We start from the raw sequence: 18,173 nt of genomic DNA, 5'->3' as shown, positions 1-18,173 counted from the left end.
CTGTTTCCCAGCTTTTATTTACATCTATGTGTCCTTTTTGTTAAAATACTTACATTTCAAGGAGAGCAAAATACCACAGTTATAGCAGCTCTTGTTCAGTGACAGCAAGTTACATCTAATTTTTTTTAATTAGGGGATTATATATAAAACAATCATCACACAAAAATAATCAAATCACTGTTCTGATGTTACAGGCTGGGGTCATTTTCATATATAAAAAGAACAAAACACACCACTCATGTCCCCACCCGCATTGGAATAAGAACACAAACATGTTGTCCGTTATGACTCAGTGGGGCCTGCGGGAAAAGGCAGAGAACAGCTGACCTCACAGTCATGACTGTTAATCTTACCACTGAAGACCAGGCTCAGACTAGGTCAGAGACCCATGTTCGCATCCAAACGAGGAGCACAAACAGTAATGCATGAAAAAAAAAGTGAATTTCTCTAGTTGGTAGTAGACATATGTATCTTCAGTTCAGGTTTAGATATATGCACACAATATTCTAAAAGCTAACGAAAAGTAGTGCTGAAATGATTACTCAGCAACCTTTATGGTACATAATTGTTTAAGCAAAAAAATGAAACATACCCCATGCACATGTGATCATAATCTAAATATCTGTGGGTTTGTTTGTCAGACGACACAAGAAATCTGATGACCATACCTTGGGCTTTAGTAAACTGCGATGAGTATTTTTCACTATTTTCTAACATATAGGAAAAATTATCATTGATTAATAAATAATGAAAATAATTGTTAGTCACAGCCCTAAAAATAATATATGTATAATAGTAACTAAGATTCTTCCAGAATAGGCAGACAATGCAATACTACTACCAGGCTCCTAAAAATAATTAAAAAAAATAAATAAGTCTCAGTCTCAGACTTTGCAGAATTCATGGGAACCCAAATATTAGGCAAAATCCATGTCAAATACATTTTATTTTCAACCATACCAACAAGATTGATTGCTTTCAATACATCAGCCTGCTACTCATAAACCGTGATCAAGACTAAGCCACAATCCATAATTTGTAAAGGTGTGTTAGGCACTGAGCCTACTTTACAGATGGCTTATGGTTGTACTACAGTGATAAATTACTACACAAACAATTAGGGTAATCAGAAAAGTACCTTTGAAAAAAATAAAATCACAGATTGACGTTTTCTTCACTTGTTTATGAATTGGGCATTTTCTCACTGTTGGTATTTTTAAGGCTTTCAGGCCATATATGTGTTAGTGTTATTACAGATTGTGGCTTTGGTAGTTACACAAGGACATTCTGACAATCATGAACTGTGATTCCTAATGAGCACTAGGTGCTGATTGTCTCACATCTCAAGTAAGATACACCATCTCACCTCCAATTGTCATTACACATTCATTAATGTACCAAAATACTATATTATGATATAAATACTGATATAATGATTTGAAATTACAAGTAAACCAATGCACATACAAACACTCAAGCACATCAATCAAAACCTGTGTAAGTGATATATTTTAAATCTAGTGCTGCTGAACTTTCAGCATGATACATTTCAATGATGGCAAAGTGCAAAGATGGCAAAATCAGTAATGCACCAAAAAGCAGCATCTAATAAAACATATTCACTGTGTTGTGTGACAAAGCCGCTCCAACATGGCCATGTGGTCATAAAGGGGAAAATGCTTTTCTGTTGACTGAGTTTTGCAGTGAGTTCTGCTTTGAAGTCCCCAATGTTTGCACTCGTGTACTAACTGAAGAGCTGACTGGATTAAGAAAAGCTCCATACAATATTTGATCAAGACAAAAGGCAACTACACGTAACATTTCTTAAGAAAATACTTCTAGTTTTCTTCCATTTATTGATAAAGGCCTCTTATTCAAACTTTAATTTGACTATAAATTGTTGTCAACACCTTGATCGTGACAGCTGGCACAACATAGAAGGCAACAACATTGGCTTGAAAAACACGATTGCACTGAGTTACCAATTATATGCTGAATGGCAGGAAATACCAACACTGTTAATCAATGCATGCAACTTCCACAAATGCTGTAGACAGAGGAAGAGGAGAGTTAGCTGGAGCAGACTTGTTAACCATCAAATATTCAGCAGGTTTATCATTCTCTCCTCTTGATTATGAAGTGTGCAGTCATTATGATATCTCCTTTGCCATCTCAACATTCTCCTTGGTGATCATGCTGGGCTCTCCTTTCTGTGTCAGGTTGTCTCCCTCCATTGCTGTGTCACCAGCAAGCTTGGCTGGCTGCTCCTCCAGTTGCTCCAGTTCTTCCAGTATGGTCTGAACACGACGGACTCCGTCCCGCCTCGCCTGCCGTACATCTACACGACCCTCTGGGTCAACCGAGTCCAGTGCTAAGAGCTCTTTGGTCAGCAATTCCTCCAGTAACAAGTACTTCTTATCATTCTTCTTTCCATCAAAACATTTCACCTCCTGCTCCAGTTTAGAAACCCGTTCAACTATCTTCTGTACCTTAGCCAAGCCTGGGTGGACTGGGCACTGAGCAGCCTGTTCAGCCTCTACCTTTACAGATGGGACTTCTGGGGGAACAGCTGTCACGTCCTGGGCTTCTGGTTTTGGAGGTATTTGAACTGTGATATCTGCAGTATGTTGTTGTGGTTGTTCTGGTTTCTGGGGTGGCTGGAACTGCTGCGGCGACTGCATTAACTGTTCAGGCTGCTGAGGCTGTGGAGACATCTGAGGTGGTGCCTGGTGGAAGTGCAGCGGCTGCTGGAAGTGTTGTGGCTGCTGGAACTGCTGTGGCTGCTGGAACTGCTGAGGTTGCTGAGGAGGAGGCTGTTGGAAGTGTTGAGGTTGTTGAGGCTTTTGGATGTCAGCTTCAGTGTGCAATGGCTGGGGGAGCTGCGTGTTCTCGGGTTTCTGCTGCGTGCTTTGTTGTTCCTGCTCCATTTTCTGGGGTGGGTCTCTTGTGATGACATGCTGCTGAGCCTTAGGAATTACAAAGAAGTCATTAGGAAGTGTCACAATCTAGATCAACACATACTGAACATGAAGAAAAATACAAGTGAAAACACATAAAAGTTAAACCACCTGTGGTCTCTCTCCAAGCACCTGTGTTATAATAGGTGACTGGCTTCTAATATGAGGTGGGAGGTGAATAGTAGCAGGATCGCGATGCTGGGTAATCAGTATCGGAGAAGCCCTTTCCCTGGGCGGCTGCATCGCTGCAGAGTAGCCAGGCCATTCGTCTGTCTGAATGCGATGGAAGGGCTGCTGGTGCTCTGAGTAGGGGACGCGCTGAGAATATACGGAGGGATTTAACTGAGCCTGTGTTTGTGTTTGGCCTCCTCCACCCTCATGGATCACCGGGATAGGGATGTAACCTGCTTGAAGACTAGTGCTGCTGGGCCGTGGGGGTTGGTGATGCGGGACAGTGTAAACCTTAAAAATAAAAGATCAAATTAAAATTCCAATTCAGAAATTTCTGTATACAACATACATTTCTGTATACATTTTTCCATTTCCTTTTTAAAACAAGCCAAGTCCTACCTCTGCTGTTTGTGAAACAGGTGAGCCGACCTTTCCGGGATCAGTGGAGCAGCTCTCTGAAGGTCCATGTAAGGGTGATCTAGGCCTGCAGTGGAGCGCTGGTGTCGGAGAAGGTGTTCGCCCGTCTGTCCGGATAGTCTGTGCAGTGGATGGCTGGATGTAGGAATAACATGGATGCTGTTGCTGCCTCAGTTCTGCGCCCTCATGGAAGACTGGGATGGGAACATAACCTGGGCGAAGAATAGGGTGCTTCATCTCCCTCACGAAGGTCTTCTGTGTCTCCTGGGGGCTTGGTTCTGGTGGTATGTTGGGTCCATTTGCTGAAACTTCTCTGACCTGAAACATAGCCAGTAGTATATTGATATAATTTAAAAATGTTAACCAATGAGTATTAAGAATCTTGTCATTTATTTACATTTCAAGTTTAGACAAAAGAAAAAAACTACATATGACTATTCTAAGCAGTGAGCAGAGGTTTTAATAAGCAACATTTTAGGCAACACTGATGTTGGTTCCTTTACTTATACTGAACGATTTTACCACAAAGTTATTAGGCAATAATAATGAGTCATTTACAGGAAACACTACAAACTTTATTGACATTATTATCAGTAAACCTTAGGCAATTATTAAGTATTATGTTAAATATTTTTACCACATGATTGGCTTAGTTTGAGCAATTCTTTTTATTATTTTTATCCAAGCCATTCTTGCTTATAGTTGTGTAAAAGATTTAAATTATCTTTATTTAGGTACTGCTTCCTCCACTAGGAGATACATTTAAATGAAGTTCAGGCAAAACTCTGTTTAAAACATGTTACCAACAAAAACTTATTACAAACATATTAATACATAGTGTACAACCAAATGGTTTTCAAAACCTGGAGGTATTTTTTAATAGTAAAGTGTTCTCAGACATGCGAAGGTTATAGGTTAAAATCTAACATTTCCACAGAGGGAAGCCAAAAGTATCACCTCTTTGAGTATTTGATAAATGAAAATAACTTGTGATTAACAGAGACTCCAGCCAATTTCCAGTCAGACACCTGCCGTGTTTCAGTTTGATATTTTGCTCCACAGTCAGAGTGACATCAGTCACCTGTTTAAATTCCCTAACATATCCCACACACAATAGTTTGGCACACCCTCTTAAAATAACATGATATTAGCTAATCATTATGTCATGCAGAGAGAGAGAGAGAGACAGAGAGAGACATGGGCTCTTTTTGCTCTGCCCTTTGATAAATTTCATAAGGAAGAGTCAATATTATTTTTGAATTATTTCTGAATTAACTTTTCATGAAGTACAGCGGATAACTGAATTTCTTCCCTGTGTCGGTCTTCTTTGACCACACCTAGTCTTAAAGAGCATAATTAATCCTGGAATACATTTGTATACATACAATACTAAGAGTCAAAGTAAACTAAGTCCCAATTGGGAACTTACTATTGCAGGGAAATAAATACATATCATACATATCATAGGGAATAAAAATTGTGCAATAAATCATGAAGTATAACATTGGCACTGTCAACACATTCCTGGATGTCAAACACATCTGGAAGAGTGTTGTAAATTTCCATTCACCAGAGTAGGAGTTTTTCATTATTATTCTCATAGTGTACTAAGTGACCAGACACCTGTCACTGACAGCTACAGAGAGGTACAAGCAACAGGTCAATTGATAGTTCAGCACTCTGCCAATGATATATCTGAAAAGTGATCAAAGTTTGTTTCTAACCATTAAAAACAAATACAGGAGCTTACAGAACAAAAACTGCATTTACATGTAAGCCAGTGGCACAAAACTTATGAAATAGCTGTGAACGACCTTTTGCCCTCTGCCATTTCAGTATGGGACACCGCACACTGCCAGCACCATTGCACCAATTTTATCCCCTGACAGCTGTGTCTTTCTAGCAGTTTCGTTGGGACCCTAACTTTGGACAACAGTGTCTCTCTCCCAGACTAAAGATTACCAACTGGCAGCCTGTGAAGCTCACTCTTAGCCCACGAGTTTTCTCTGCAGACCTTTCCTGTTTTCACAACGTGTATTAAATAGAGCTGAATATGATAGGCAGGGCAGCCAGCAGCCTCTGTCATGCAGTATACTCCACAGGCCAATGTGAGCGGGACCAGCCTCAATCCATGTAAGGGAAAAAGTTTAATATGAGCTGGACGTCGCAGTGTTTTCCACCACGAAAGACACGTTATTAAAATACTGGAAGCTCATCATGGGTAGCCTTTACATACTGCAGAGTGAGTCATCGAGTAATAATAGTATTAGATCATGACACGGGAACATAACGGGGTTGATCACCCTTTATAATAGGCTTATGAGCTGTCTGTGAGGGGGAGGTGACGGTGCCAAACAAGGCCTATAGTCAACATGATTAATATATAACAGTGATGTAGCTCAACGCTTTTGCTGCTTTAACAGCGTATCAAACCAAAACACGCTCAGCAACACACGTAGCAAGATACAAAAATAGCCGTTAAAGAGTTGAACGACCGTCAGCTGTTAACGTTGACAAACCAACTTTATCCCGCCGCTCTTTTACCTTTTTCGTGTCGTGTCTCGGGTCATTCCAGGTTGTCGTGCGGTTGTTGTGATCCACAAAAAAGGGCCATCCCGTCTGAGGGTCAATTTTCACTTCCCAGCCGAGGGGGAGAGGGTCGTTGTCATTATTTGCCATTGTCAGTATCGGTGACTGTGTCTTCATGCCGTTCATGTTGCAGGCTGTCGAGTACTGAGACATTTTATACAGGCGACGGACGCTTTAAAGATTCCTTCAAGTGACGTGGAAAAGTGGGCTGGAAGTTTCTCGAAATAGCAGGGTTAATGTCGGGGGCGGACAGCGCTGGTACGGTGGCATGGGCTCTGAAACTTGTTATGTCGCAGACCCCCCAACATAGACACAAGCTAAACCTCTGCTCTGCATATTTTCCTTCCTCGGGGAGCCCGACCTAGGAGGATTTTTGCTGCAGCTGTGGAGGAAGTAACAGTCGTATACCCACCTGCTGACTGGGAAATCTTCACCCTAATTTTGCTGGGACTCCCTGGACCCCAGTGACCCCTGTGCCTTGGACCCCAGTTTGAGAACCATTTTCTGCGCATTACACAAGGGAATCCCAAGCCTTTTCACAATAAAAGATTTCCCAAATAGATCTACTCAGACTCCCACATGATGAATCTCCTCCAAGGGAACTCAGTCTGGGTTTGCTATGATTTGGTACACAATTACATAACTGTGGTGCTGTGATACAGTGTGGGCACAGTGACAACTCTAATGACAGATCTTCCTTAATTACAGGACTACTCCAATTCAGCCTCATACCATAAGGGAAATGCTAGTAAATCAGAGGCATCCTCCCTTGGCCCGAAACCAATACAGGTATTTTTAGAGATGCTCAATAGTCAATTGAAGACAATTGATTTTTGTATTTTTGGACACCTGGAAATGGTGAGACAATTGATAATTACAAAAATAGCCCGTAGAGTAAATTCCTGTAAGGATTTTTTATAAGTTATTAGCCACACAATATACGAGATAATGAATCATAACCAGTAACCAGATCAAATCAGTCTGACCCTCTCTTGAATCCCTGTGTTTGTGCACTAGTGACACAAACACTTTTTATTGTGATTTTCTTTTTGCTAAAGGAAAATGTTCCAGTCAGTCATACATTATTCAGTTTTATGTGCAACAACAACTGATGCCTTTAGTCAGTGGAATGATTTATACAGTGATAAATATCATTGACAAATGATTATTAGATTCTTCATTCAATGCTGACGTTGATGTTTCCACAATATTTCCAGAATATTCACATGCATCTCTGGCTTTTGCAAGCCTAGCGGCCAACACTGATAAGATATGAATCTGGTAGCCAATCATCCTGCCTTGATTCCTCTCTGAGGTGACTTCTAACAGAGTAAAGACCTCAGTGTTACTCAGTACAAATTGGAACCACTAATCCAATTTGTGGATCCTAATCCAATCCTTAATGCAAAAAGTCATTGAAGAGAAACCGTTGCTATTTCTATGTAAATTTTCAATTTCAATTTAATAATTACACGGGATAACTCATACATATTAGCCCTTTAATTAAATGATTTCAAAATAAAAGCACTTGCCAGACGCTTGTTAAAACCACTGTGGAAAAAAAATATTTTATTCCTATCTTTGTCGCCCCCTATTGCTATTTTTAAAACATACTGTGTGGCAGACAGCAATACATGTCTCCCACTTTTATTCTTTTTATTTATTGATGATCATAATTGCTGTATGTTCATCTGTAGCTGATAGATGCCCCTGTTCTTTTGACAGTTCTTAAGGTTTAGGCCTATTCTTACCATATTTCAAATAAATAACATTCATCCATTTAGTTTTTATTTTATCTATTTTATGACATATAATTAATTAATTAATTAAATAAATAACATGTTTTTATTCAATCAATTATTTGTTTGTTTGTTTTTTTGTGTAAATAGACAGTCTGTTAATTTATGTAGAATAGACTGATAAAAAAAATTAAAATACAGATATGTTTTCAATTTAATTTATTGCCCTTTTGATACATCAGTCAACACTTAAAATACTTAAATACACTGTTTGCACAGTTAGAATAACACTGCTTTAAGCCAGAATTTGTTAGTCAAATCATGAATGTGTTATTCAACACGTTCTCACACTGTAGCCTTCAAACTGACACCTGAGTCAAAATCTAGAAAGGTCCCCGAGGTTCGAGCCATTGGGAACCGTCGAACACCGGTAATTAAAACAAGCCTACCCTTGCGTTCCACTTCAAAATAAAAGTCTCTCTTGCAAAGTACTTCCCGACAGTACCAAATCTGACAAAATAAATATTGAATGTGTTCGCTGTTTGGGCTTTTGTAGTTATTAATTAACCAATCACCCCCGATAAACACAACTATCTTGAATAAATGTATCATTTCCACTGATGAAATTGTAAAAATGTTGGGTTTTTGTTATCTCGCCCTGACCTCGCCGGGGCTTGTCATCACGCACGTTCTCTGGACTTCCAGCGTGACGTATGCCCTAGCGCCCGGTTAGCTAGCTTCTAAGCTAGTTAGCTAGTTGTTGTAGTTGACAGCGCACACGGGAGTCGGTTAACGTTAGCTAACTAGCTTCTAACTAACGTTTTCTGCCCTGCTGACTGTCGACATCGGTCATGGACGACGAAAGCCACCCCAAAACCCTGTAAGTAATTTTAGGTGTCTTATTGGTATCGTTAGGTATCGTTAGCTTCGCTAGCGCAGGGAACCGGCGGCTAATTTAGCTACCCGCTGTCTTCACAAACCTGCTGAATACTGTTAGACAGCATAAAAATGTAATGTTCCACTTAGGCCAAGGTGGTTAATATAAGGTTAAATTAGAAAAACAACACTCTAATTTAATGTGTGTGTATGTAATCTGTAAGCGTCAACAGCGACAGCTGTCTAACGATAGTCGTTACGTTGGGCCGGTTTATAAGTCAGTTAAACAAATGTAAATTTCGTCACATTAATAACTCACCATCAGTGACCACAAGGTATCAGTCGAAGTAAGCTGTCAGTTTTTCAGTTTAAGTGTCATTATCTGTAAGAGCCCATCGCTAACTAGTAAAAAACTGTAACAGATTGCGCATAAAGAACCTCTTGTTTTCTCCTTCAGGTATGTGGGAAACCTCTCCAGGGATGTAACAGAAATTTTGATTCTGCAGCTCTTCACCCAGATAGGGCCTTGCAAAAGCTGTAAAATGATCACAGAGGTAAGCAGCCACGATTTTCGGGTTATATCCTCTTGTGGGCCGTTTCGTTTTCCTTCTATGCTCCAAGCCCAGTAATTTACATTAAAACGGTGACTATGTATCACTTTTCTCCTAAAAGTTACAAAGAAATGTATCTTTAACTAAAGCAGTTCTGTTAAATTGCATCTAGTGTTGAGAAATGTGGATGCAATGAAAATGGACAGTTGTTGTAAATCACAGGTACATCACAGTTGTGTACAAAATAGTAGAACCAACCTTTTGAACCACTGTGTTTGACTTTTTCCCTTGCAGCATACAAGCAATGACCCCTATTGCTTTGTGGAGTTTTTTGAACACAGAGATGCTGCTGCAGCCCTTGCAGCCATGAATGGGAGGAAGATATTAGGAAAGGTAGGCCAACCTGTGTGATCTAAAATTAAAAGTGAGATTAGGCAGTTCATCTGTTGTCAGAATTCCCCTGTGATCTTTGTTCTTCGTGTAGAAAATGTCTTTTTTCCTGGCTTTCTATTATAACTTTAAATCCTCTCTGTGAACTCTCTGCTTTCAGGAGGTCAAAGTAAATTGGGCCACCACTCCAAGTAGCCAGAAGAAAGACACATCCAGTAAGTGTTCACCTATTGACTTTCTGCTCTGTTGAAATCAAAGTTCACCAGAGAATAGTAAATGGTTTCTTTCCTTTGTTTGTTTGTCATTTGTTTTGTTCTAGATCACTTCCATGTTTTTGTGGGTGATTTGAGCCCTGAGATTACCACTGAGGATGTCAAGGCTGCATTCGCACCTTTTGGGAAAATCTCGTAAGTTTTCACTTTGAAAGGATATTTCTTTTTATGTGCAGTGAAATAATTTAATTGCTACAATGTAAGCATATTGATTTCTCTAAAGTTGGGCACTATTAAGGTACTTCAAAATAATCTTCTGTAATTTTATGCTGAGTGGAAGAACCATCTGTGACCATGTTTACATGCATATGGCATGGGTATTGACTTAACTGTAAAGATAAAGATATTTATAAATATCACATATTATAAGAAAGATTGTTTTGAAAGGACATCCTGAAGGTTTTTGTTTCTCCTGGACAGTTCTCAAGATACTGTCTAACCTCAGATGAATTATTTTATTTTGGGATAAAAACAAGGGCTTGATATAATAGAAAACACTGGGACATCCTCGTGTCCTAGGTGTCAAGGGGCTGACACTGAACTGCAGTGTCTCCAGTTTGACTCTTGCCAGTGGCCTTACTGGCATGTCACTCCCGTTCTCTCTCTCCTCTTTCCCTCTCATCTCTGCTGGCTCTCATGGCTATACAAAAAAGGCATAAAATACCCCCACCCCCCCACCCCCCCACCCAAAATAAATAAACAAATTCAAGTAACACTTAGCGAAGAGCACACAAGAATGAATGACTCATAAACTGTAAGGGGGAAACAAAAGCTTGCATTACACAAGGAGGCTTAAACTACTGATAGAGCATCTGTACAGGTGGATGCAATTTATAGTTTTGATTGTTGATCACTGATAATCAGTATTATATGTACACCTTCTTGTGAGAATAAATTATTAGGTAGACTGATATATGAGCAGGTGTTCAGAGGACAACAGAGATGGTTAGTGTTCAGGAAAACAGCTTCATATCTATTTCATCTTGATGTATTCTTTGTTACATTTGTATTATGTGCAAAAGACACCACATGCTTGCATGTAAACATAGTTAATGATGGACCAAGATAACCATAAGCATCATTTCAAAGTAGATATCAGAATGGACTTAACCTCTTTTCAGATGTATTGCTTTGTTTTGAAAAAACATTCTTGACAGATTGGAACATATTCATTTAAGTTATTAATTACAACACAAGTCCTGTAGGTTATCAAGTACTGTATTACAGATATTTACTTGTGGTCTGTGTATTGTGTCTCTCTGTTTTTATGACTGAAGTGTGAGCTTTTAGCCTACTCTTGATTTTCCTTGCATATTTAGGGTGTGGTAAGTAAACTGTACAGTATGTCAGCAAAATGTTAGCTGTGTGTATGAACGTGAACAGCTTTTAGTTGTGGGTCTCAGTGAAGTAATAGCACTTTGGTTATTTTACAGAAATGCTCATAGGATTGGACAGGAGCTTGAAGGCTAACAGCAAGGAACTGTGCACTCTGGAGACACAGATGTAGTTTTTTTCTCTATTTATTCCATTTTTTCCATATGTCTTTATTTGTAGATGCTATGTATTAACATGACCTAGCTTAGATTAACAAATTCCAATACTCAATGTATTCCTCTAAATCTATGTTTAAATTGTCTCATTTGATTTTCATAGTGTTGTTTGTAGTGTAATGATCCTCTTCCAAAATTACTGAAAATGTCAATTTCTCAAAATTTGCAGCTCCCCAAACTCCATACTCCATATTGGTGGTAAAGAATTGACCAGGAAAAATAAAGAAATCTGTTAACAGGCCATGTATGCCGTTTAATTCCTTTTTTCTCTTTTGATATTTTCTATATATTTCTATTTGTAGGAAGAGCACCAACAGCAGATTTTAAGAATGCATGGTAATCCATATAATCTGTTCCTTTGTGAATTTAAATCAGTAGCCTACTGTTGAGAGGAGTGAACAAAAAGTGGTGCTCTAGAGGCAAGGATCCATTAATACATCTGAATTTATTTAAAAACAATACTGTAGGCTGCATGTATTTGTACTATTTGTTTTTTTTTTTGTTTTTGTTTTTCAAGTCTTGCTTTGAAGTTACATTATGAGTCAGTGCTCAGTACAAGGCCATGATAGCTAACATACCTTAATGTAGGACAGAGTAGAGGATTCACAGTTCAGTGTGTTTTGCGTGGTTCCTTTTTTAGTTTGAAGCCTTTAAAGTGAAAAGTGCACTGAAGCTGTTTTAACGTCTCCTTCCAGGGATGCCCGTGTTGTGAAGGACATGGCGACAGGCAAATCAAAGGGGTATGGATTTGTGTCCTTCTACAACAAACTGGTAAGGCTCCAGTGCAAGAACACAGACTGAAGGTTATTTCTATTTTCTGTTTATTATCTTACTTAAATGCATTTACAGTAATTAAAATAGAATTGATCATAACCCTAGTCACAACAACTTAAGTCGTCTAGCATTACAGTTTCTTGTTTACCATCACCACTTTGAATGATACTTAGATTAAAAACAGTATATACATTCTCAGAACTGACTATGGTCACTAATAAACTTTACAGATTAATCAAATCCAGAAGCTTGACTGTGTTTGATTTGGATTTATAGGATGCAGAGAATGCCATTATTAACATGGGTGGACAATGGCTTGGAGGACGCCAAATCAGGACCAACTGGGCAACGCGTAAACCACCAGCTCCAAAGAGTTCCCAGGACAGTAAGTTAAAGGCTACTTCAGCTCTACAGCCACACAGGGGGTCTCACTTAATTTGGATGATTAGAGCTCTTCTCACAACAATATTGGAGTTTGCACACTGTGTTTGACCGATCTCTTCCTCACTCTCCCCTTAGCGTTGTTGCACCTGCTACAAATTACACCTTTATCGTTATTTGTACATGGAGTCCAGTGAACTCATGTTAACACCCTGCATAGTTGTGCCCAGAGCACAGGTCCAATCAGCCACAATAAGAGAAAACACCTCTGAGTGTGCAGGACCATAAAGGGAAAATGAAATCCTCGACCTGCAGCAGGTGGATGGGGGGACAAAATTAGATTCCCAGTACCTAAATATTATTAATGTGACAATATTTCGGCAGTTCTTTTATAAGATACACACCAGCGTTTTGAGAGATCGTCACTTATATGGATGTGATGAACAGAGGCAGAAACATTCACAGTTCATTTTTCTCAGCTAGGATGAATAAGTTGATAAAATTCACCTTAAGGTTCATGGCTTTTGAGTATTTAGGTACATTTATATTTTATTTTTCAATTTTCCAAACGTTGTTTGTTTTAATTTCAGACGGCTCGAAGCAGCTGAGGTTTGACGATGTAGTGACTCAGTCCAGTCCACAGAACTGTACCGTGTACTGTGGAGGGATCCAGTCAGGATTATCAGGCAAGTGTCATGTTCTCTAAAGATGCCATTGTTAGGGCCCTTAGTCATACTGCAATAGTAGTCTTATTATTTCCCGTACACTTCCCTCAAATAGCCTGAGAACTAACCACATGAACCCATTTCTGTTTTGTTTTTTTCAGAACACCTCATGCGACAGACCTTCTCACCTTTTGGTCAAATAATGGAAATAAGAGTTTTCCCAGAGAAAGGATACTCTTTCATCAGGTAGCGTCTCTGTCCATTGCAGCATTTGGCCTCTAGATGTCAACACAAACATTTTGCATGACTTAATGACAGGCCAGTTAATTCCACACTCAGTATCAGTGACCTTTTCTGTTAGACTTCTCTTCACCGCTTTAATGAGGGATCAGGTAGCACAAAGTTTTTAATGCTGTGTATTTTCTGAATTGCCTGATATAAGTCCTATGAGATAAATCTTCCTGCTAAGCTGCTGTTTTCCTTTTAAGGTTTTCCTCCCATGACAGTGCTGCCCATGCCATTGTTTCAGTAAATGGCACAGCCATCGAAGGGCATATTGTGAAGTGCTTCTGGGGCAAAGAATCTCCCGACATGGCAAAAAATCCACAGCAGGTATTTATTTTTTTCTGACAATAGGTAGATGACAGGAAATTAGGGAAGATATGGGAAAAACAAAATTCTACAAAGATCTCTGGTCAGACTAGAACCAGGGAAATTGCAGTATGTGTCTTAACAATGCCCCTCTGAAAGCGATAAGTCTATGAAGGTGATTCAGATCTTGAATTAATGCAGTTAAAGGAATCCTGCTTTTTAGCCCAAACTATGAAACGGAAATAGAAACTTTATTACAAATTCCAATATATGTTGTCAGACTGAAAAAATGACAAGGGCACTTTCCATTTCTTTCATTAATATGACCCTTTTCTTGCAGTACTTGTAGTATCTGCTCCTGATTGAACATAGAAATCATACCTAATGGGGCAGCTAAGATATGTGTTCACTTTCCTGTGTTGGGTTCACTCAGGTTGAGTACAGTCAGTGGGGGCAGTGGAACCAGGTCTATGGAAGTCCACAGCAGCAGTATGGGCAGTATGTGGCCAACGGGTGGCAAGTTCCCTCCTACAGCATGTACGGCCAGACGTGGAACCAGCAAGGATTTGGAGTAGAGTAAGTTTTACTCTGTAGTATATATTCAATTAATACATAATAAACCTCTTGACACCTGTCATTAATGACTCTGAATCCTGATGGATGTTAACTTGTCTCTATGATGGACACAGCACACAGCTGATCTGTACACAGTGACCACAGTAGCCGCGTTTCAACCAAAAAGTACCTGGAACTTAAAGTTGCAGGTACTCCAGGTACTAACTAAAAGGTTCCTGTGGCCCATTGTTGTCTGCGTTTCCACTGCGGCCTAAAGTCCCGGGAAGATTATGCAAAATTATTATTAATTACATTATTCACAGCATTTTGAGGACATAACATGAATGAAAATGTGTGTTTGCTCGCTCACTGTGGACATTTAAACTTTGCGAGTGAAATAAAATGCAGCGAGTACTCGACCAGTCAGAATATGTTCAGCACTGCAGACTACACCCCCCCAAAGTGCCTGCACCATTGGAAAGTACTACCCCCGACCAGGTACCTTTTTGGGGGTCGATCAATTACCCCGGAACTAAATTTAGACCCTGGTTCCTGCGGTGGAAACCCGCATAGTTCCTCTAAAGGTTCCTGGTTCCTGGGGAAGGTTCCTGCTGTGGAAACGCGGTTAGTCATACTAATCAGGTATTTGTGGGATCTCCGCAGGCAGTCCCAGTCACCGGCCTGGATGGGAAGCTTTGGATCTCCATCAGCCCAGGCTGCAGCCCCACCTGGTCCAGTCATGTCCAACCTGGCCAACTTCAGCATGGCTGGCTACCAAACGCAGTGAGCTGGCCCTGAACTAAGTGTAATACCAAGGGGATTTTGTCAACCCTTTAGACCACATAGCACTCTTTCATCTGGACAGCTGCTCTGGTAAAAGAAGGGCGGGGCCATATTCACAAAGCCTTTGTAGCTAATAGTTGCTCCTAAGCCCGTTTAACAATTATGTTTTAAATGACTTTGTTCATTTCACTTAGAACTTTTAAAAAGTTTATTTGATGATAATTTATAGTTCTGTTATGGAAAAGTGCTCTTGGGCTTCTGAAGTAAAGCCAAACCAGCCATCTTTGTCTGTCCAGTAGATGTTAAAGGACATACCAATCTTTTGAATGTTTTGCCCAATGAGAATCATACCTAGTATGTGACAAGAGGATTTGCAGCATTAGCATGCTAACTGGTCAGGTATCTAACAGACACAGATGCCCTTCCTCTCATCACACATCAAAGACAACCATCAAAAAGTCAGTGTAGTACTTGAAAACTAATTGTTCCCCTCTCAGATTAAAAATACGAACAAACTATTTTGTGGAGCTAAAAGCACGCTCACTACAAGCCATCATGTTACTCCAACAGCTCACTGGAATATGACAGATTAAAATCCCCCAAAACCTCAAACTTTATGACATTAATATTGAATTATTCAACTATAGCAATATCTGCTCTCAGTTTGCCATCATGGTGTTGTAATATTTTAATATTTAAGTGAGAACTCTTTGTTTGTTACAGCCTCGTCAAAATGTTTATTTACTTGTCATACTAGGGGCATTTTTCTGTCATTTTATACAACAGAGGACAAAAATCAAACCAAGTCTTCATGCATTGATGAGTTAGTTTTTGTAAGATATGTCAGTTTTTAAAACAGCACGCAGTGATCACAGTGTTGTACAGGTCAAGCAGGTATGATCAGTCATCATGAATTTGTGTGGCAAACTGCAATGAGCCACAAGAATGATCCGACCTACGAAATGTTGGTCTGGGCTTCGCTTCAGCTCATGCAGTGTGTAGACATTTCGTCCTATTTTCATATATTAATGAAAAATGCTTTGTGAATAGAGGCCCAGGGACGGTAGTTAATCTTTCCAGTACATGTGAAGAGAGTATTTGTACAAACAACTGTGGCTTTAAAGGATACTTTAGTGGGAGGTGGTATCTCTTGGGTAAATTTTGTGTACAAAGAAAAATTTCACCTACACAGCTCTCAAAGCAAAAAAGAAATATGTTTTTCATGTTTTGTATCAGAGTGATCAGCATGTTCTTTGCAGACTTTTGATGGATTTTAGTTTACACCTTATGGTAGCCTAGATTGGACTAATTTATAATCCTGTGTCTCAAGGGAAAGGCTAGAGCACATGCTTTCTGTGTAAAGAAAATATTGTAAAAACAGCGTAAACCCCCAAACTTTGTAAAGGTAACTGACGCTGTGTGCTGATTCTGGGGCTGGTTTCCTAGAGGAATATTGAATCTTAAATATTTTCTTCCTCCTTCCTCTTGTTAACCTCAGTTAATTGATAGTTATCTCTTTCTAATGGCTGTGAGAGTTTGCGAAGAACTTTAGATTTAATTTAGCAACAAAACCAGCCCCTAACTACATTGCATCATGTTTTATATCATTCAAAATGTTGTTTTTCTTTTTTTAGTCATCACCGACCTGTGTCAAGACAAATGTTTTAGGCTTATGATGAATTGGGATTCTTTTATTTTATGTTAATTCCACTGAAAGTGGAAGGTTTCTGCAATATTTCATTGTTTCATCAGGGCAGCAGGAACTTCTGCTTCCCTCAGTGCAATTATAGAATACTTCTATATAGCCGAAATAAACTATTTAAAAATCACTGACAAATTGTGACAAGAGGATTTCTCAAAGACGTCCTGCCATTTGGATTTTATTTGCATATGTGCCATTTTGTACATTGTAGTACACTCCTCCTAAGCTCACTCTCCCTTTCCTGTTGTATTAGCCAACATACATCATAATGTTTCTGTTTGTTTATTAGAGCTGGGGGGTGTTCACTTAACAAAACAGGGTCATGTTGGCTTAGAGTGTAAATACAAACCTCGATCACAAACCTTCATAAAACTTAAGAAATAATGTACATACTGTAGGTAGAATGTTATGAAAAAAATGCCATCGTTAAATTTCAGCAATATAATTTATGCATAAGCCTTAATTGATGTGTTGGTAAATTCAAACTTTGTTATTTCCAGAGGCTCCATTACTAAATTCTTTTCCACTGTGGATTTTCCCATTTTTAAGTTTGTGTGCCATTTTGAGGTCGTAGCAGCAGGCGGGTGAAGTTTCAGCTTGAACTGCACGCTTATGACATGTAATATATTTCTTGCTTAAAATAATGAATGTAATTGCAATTTGCTTTTAAGACAATAATTCATGTAAGTTGAACAACAGAAGTGATGTTTAATAATAAAGGATGAAATCTTTTTTTTTTCTTTTTTTTTTCCATTTAACGGAAAACCTCAAGAAGTCACTTCAAATAAAGAAACATTTGAACCTGCTCATTTGGTACATTTATTAGACACTAATAAAATGTGCTTTTACACAGACATCAGACAGCAACACATAAATACACTGCAAAGTTATGTCCTTACAGAAACTCTACCAGACACAGGAATTTACAATTACAATTACTAAACTGAGGGTCAGAGATTTTTACCATCTGAATGACAAATTCACTAGACCGCATCTGTTTTCATACATTTGGCTTCATAATCCTTCTACCCTTTTTGTTCTGCGGCAACATTGGAAAGTATGAAACCTGAAAGATTTTATAACAACACCGCGTCCACTGGGATAAAATGTCCCAGATCCAAGTATTTAGTATTTAACCTAAATATGATTTTACTGAAGAGCCACAGACACTGTCATCCATCAAATTTGCTGTTACAACTTGAGGTGGACA

The 18,173-nt window shown here is 39.1% G+C and overlaps 2 protein-coding genes across 4 annotated transcripts; one reads left to right on the top strand and one right to left on the bottom strand.

Moving 5' to 3' along the window:
• Window positions 1–927: 927 nt before the first annotated feature.
• On the bottom strand, window positions 928–6,645 carry bag3 (BCL2 associated athanogene 3). The gene is made up of 4 exons (XM_056396102.1): window positions 6,090–6,645; window positions 3,528–3,863; window positions 3,069–3,419; window positions 928–2,966 (listed from the first exon to the last, which is right to left on the bottom strand). The coding sequence occupies exons 1-4, from the start codon at window positions 6,285–6,287 to the stop codon at window positions 2,151–2,153; spliced, it is 1,701 nt and encodes a 566-aa protein (XP_056252077.1). The 5' UTR covers window positions 6,288–6,645; the 3' UTR covers window positions 928–2,150.
• A 1,927-nt stretch (window positions 6,646–8,572) lies between these two features.
• tial1 (TIA1 cytotoxic granule-associated RNA binding protein-like 1) lies at window positions 8,573–17,768 on the top strand. 3 transcript variants are annotated; one of them, XM_056395735.1, is made up of 12 exons: window positions 8,581–8,753; window positions 9,207–9,303; window positions 9,595–9,693; window positions 9,851–9,905; window positions 10,010–10,097; window positions 12,208–12,283; window positions 12,563–12,671; window positions 13,258–13,353; window positions 13,494–13,578; window positions 13,821–13,944; window positions 14,357–14,499; window positions 15,142–17,768. In XM_056395735.1, the coding sequence occupies exons 1-12, from the start codon at window positions 8,725–8,727 to the stop codon at window positions 15,263–15,265; spliced, it is 1,125 nt and encodes a 374-aa protein (XP_056251710.1). In that variant the 5' UTR covers window positions 8,581–8,724; the 3' UTR covers window positions 15,266–17,768. The 3 variants fall into 3 exon arrangements, 2 of the variants coding, with proteins under 2 accessions (XP_056251710.1, XP_056251711.1); XR_008829577.1 differs by lacking the exons at window positions 13,494–13,578; window positions 13,821–13,944; window positions 14,357–14,499; window positions 15,142–17,768 and having other exon boundaries at window positions 8,573–8,753; window positions 12,208–12,315; window positions 13,258–13,275; XM_056395736.1 differs by lacking the exons at window positions 8,581–8,753; window positions 9,207–9,303; window positions 9,595–9,693; window positions 9,851–9,905; window positions 10,010–10,097 and adding an exon at window positions 11,451–11,756.
• The last annotated feature ends 405 nt before the right edge of the window (window positions 17,769–18,173 follow it).

Source organism: Seriola aureovittata, chromosome 14, assembly GCF_021018895.1.
Source record: "Seriola aureovittata isolate HTS-2021-v1 ecotype China chromosome 14, ASM2101889v1, whole genome shotgun sequence".
NCBI classification, from domain to species: domain Eukaryota; kingdom Metazoa; phylum Chordata; class Actinopteri; order Carangiformes; family Carangidae; genus Seriola; species Seriola aureovittata.
This window is presented reverse-complemented; position numbering and strand designations above follow the sequence as displayed.

Coding starts and splice junctions, on each gene's coding strand:
- bag3 (XM_056396102.1), bottom strand. CDS start 6,287: ATGTCTCAGTACTCGACAGCCTGCAACATGAACGGCATGAAGACACAG. Junction 3,420..3,527: donor CTGTTTCACAAACAGCAGAG/GTAGGACTTGGC, acceptor TTTATTTTTAAG/GTTTACACTGTCCCGCATCA. Junction 2,967..3,068: donor TGCTTGGAGAGAGACCACAG/GTGGTTTAACTT, acceptor GTAATTCCTAAG/GCTCAGCAGCATGTCATCAC.
- tial1 (XM_056395735.1), top strand. CDS start 8,725: ATGGACGACGAAAGCCACCCCAAAACCCT. Junction 10,098..12,207: donor GCACCTTTTGGGAAAATCTC/GTAAGTTTTCAC, acceptor GTCTCCTTCCAG/GGATGCCCGTGTTGTGAAGG. Junction 13,354..13,493: donor GATCCAGTCAGGATTATCAG/GCAAGTGTCATG, acceptor TGTTTTTTTCAG/AACACCTCATGCGACAGACC.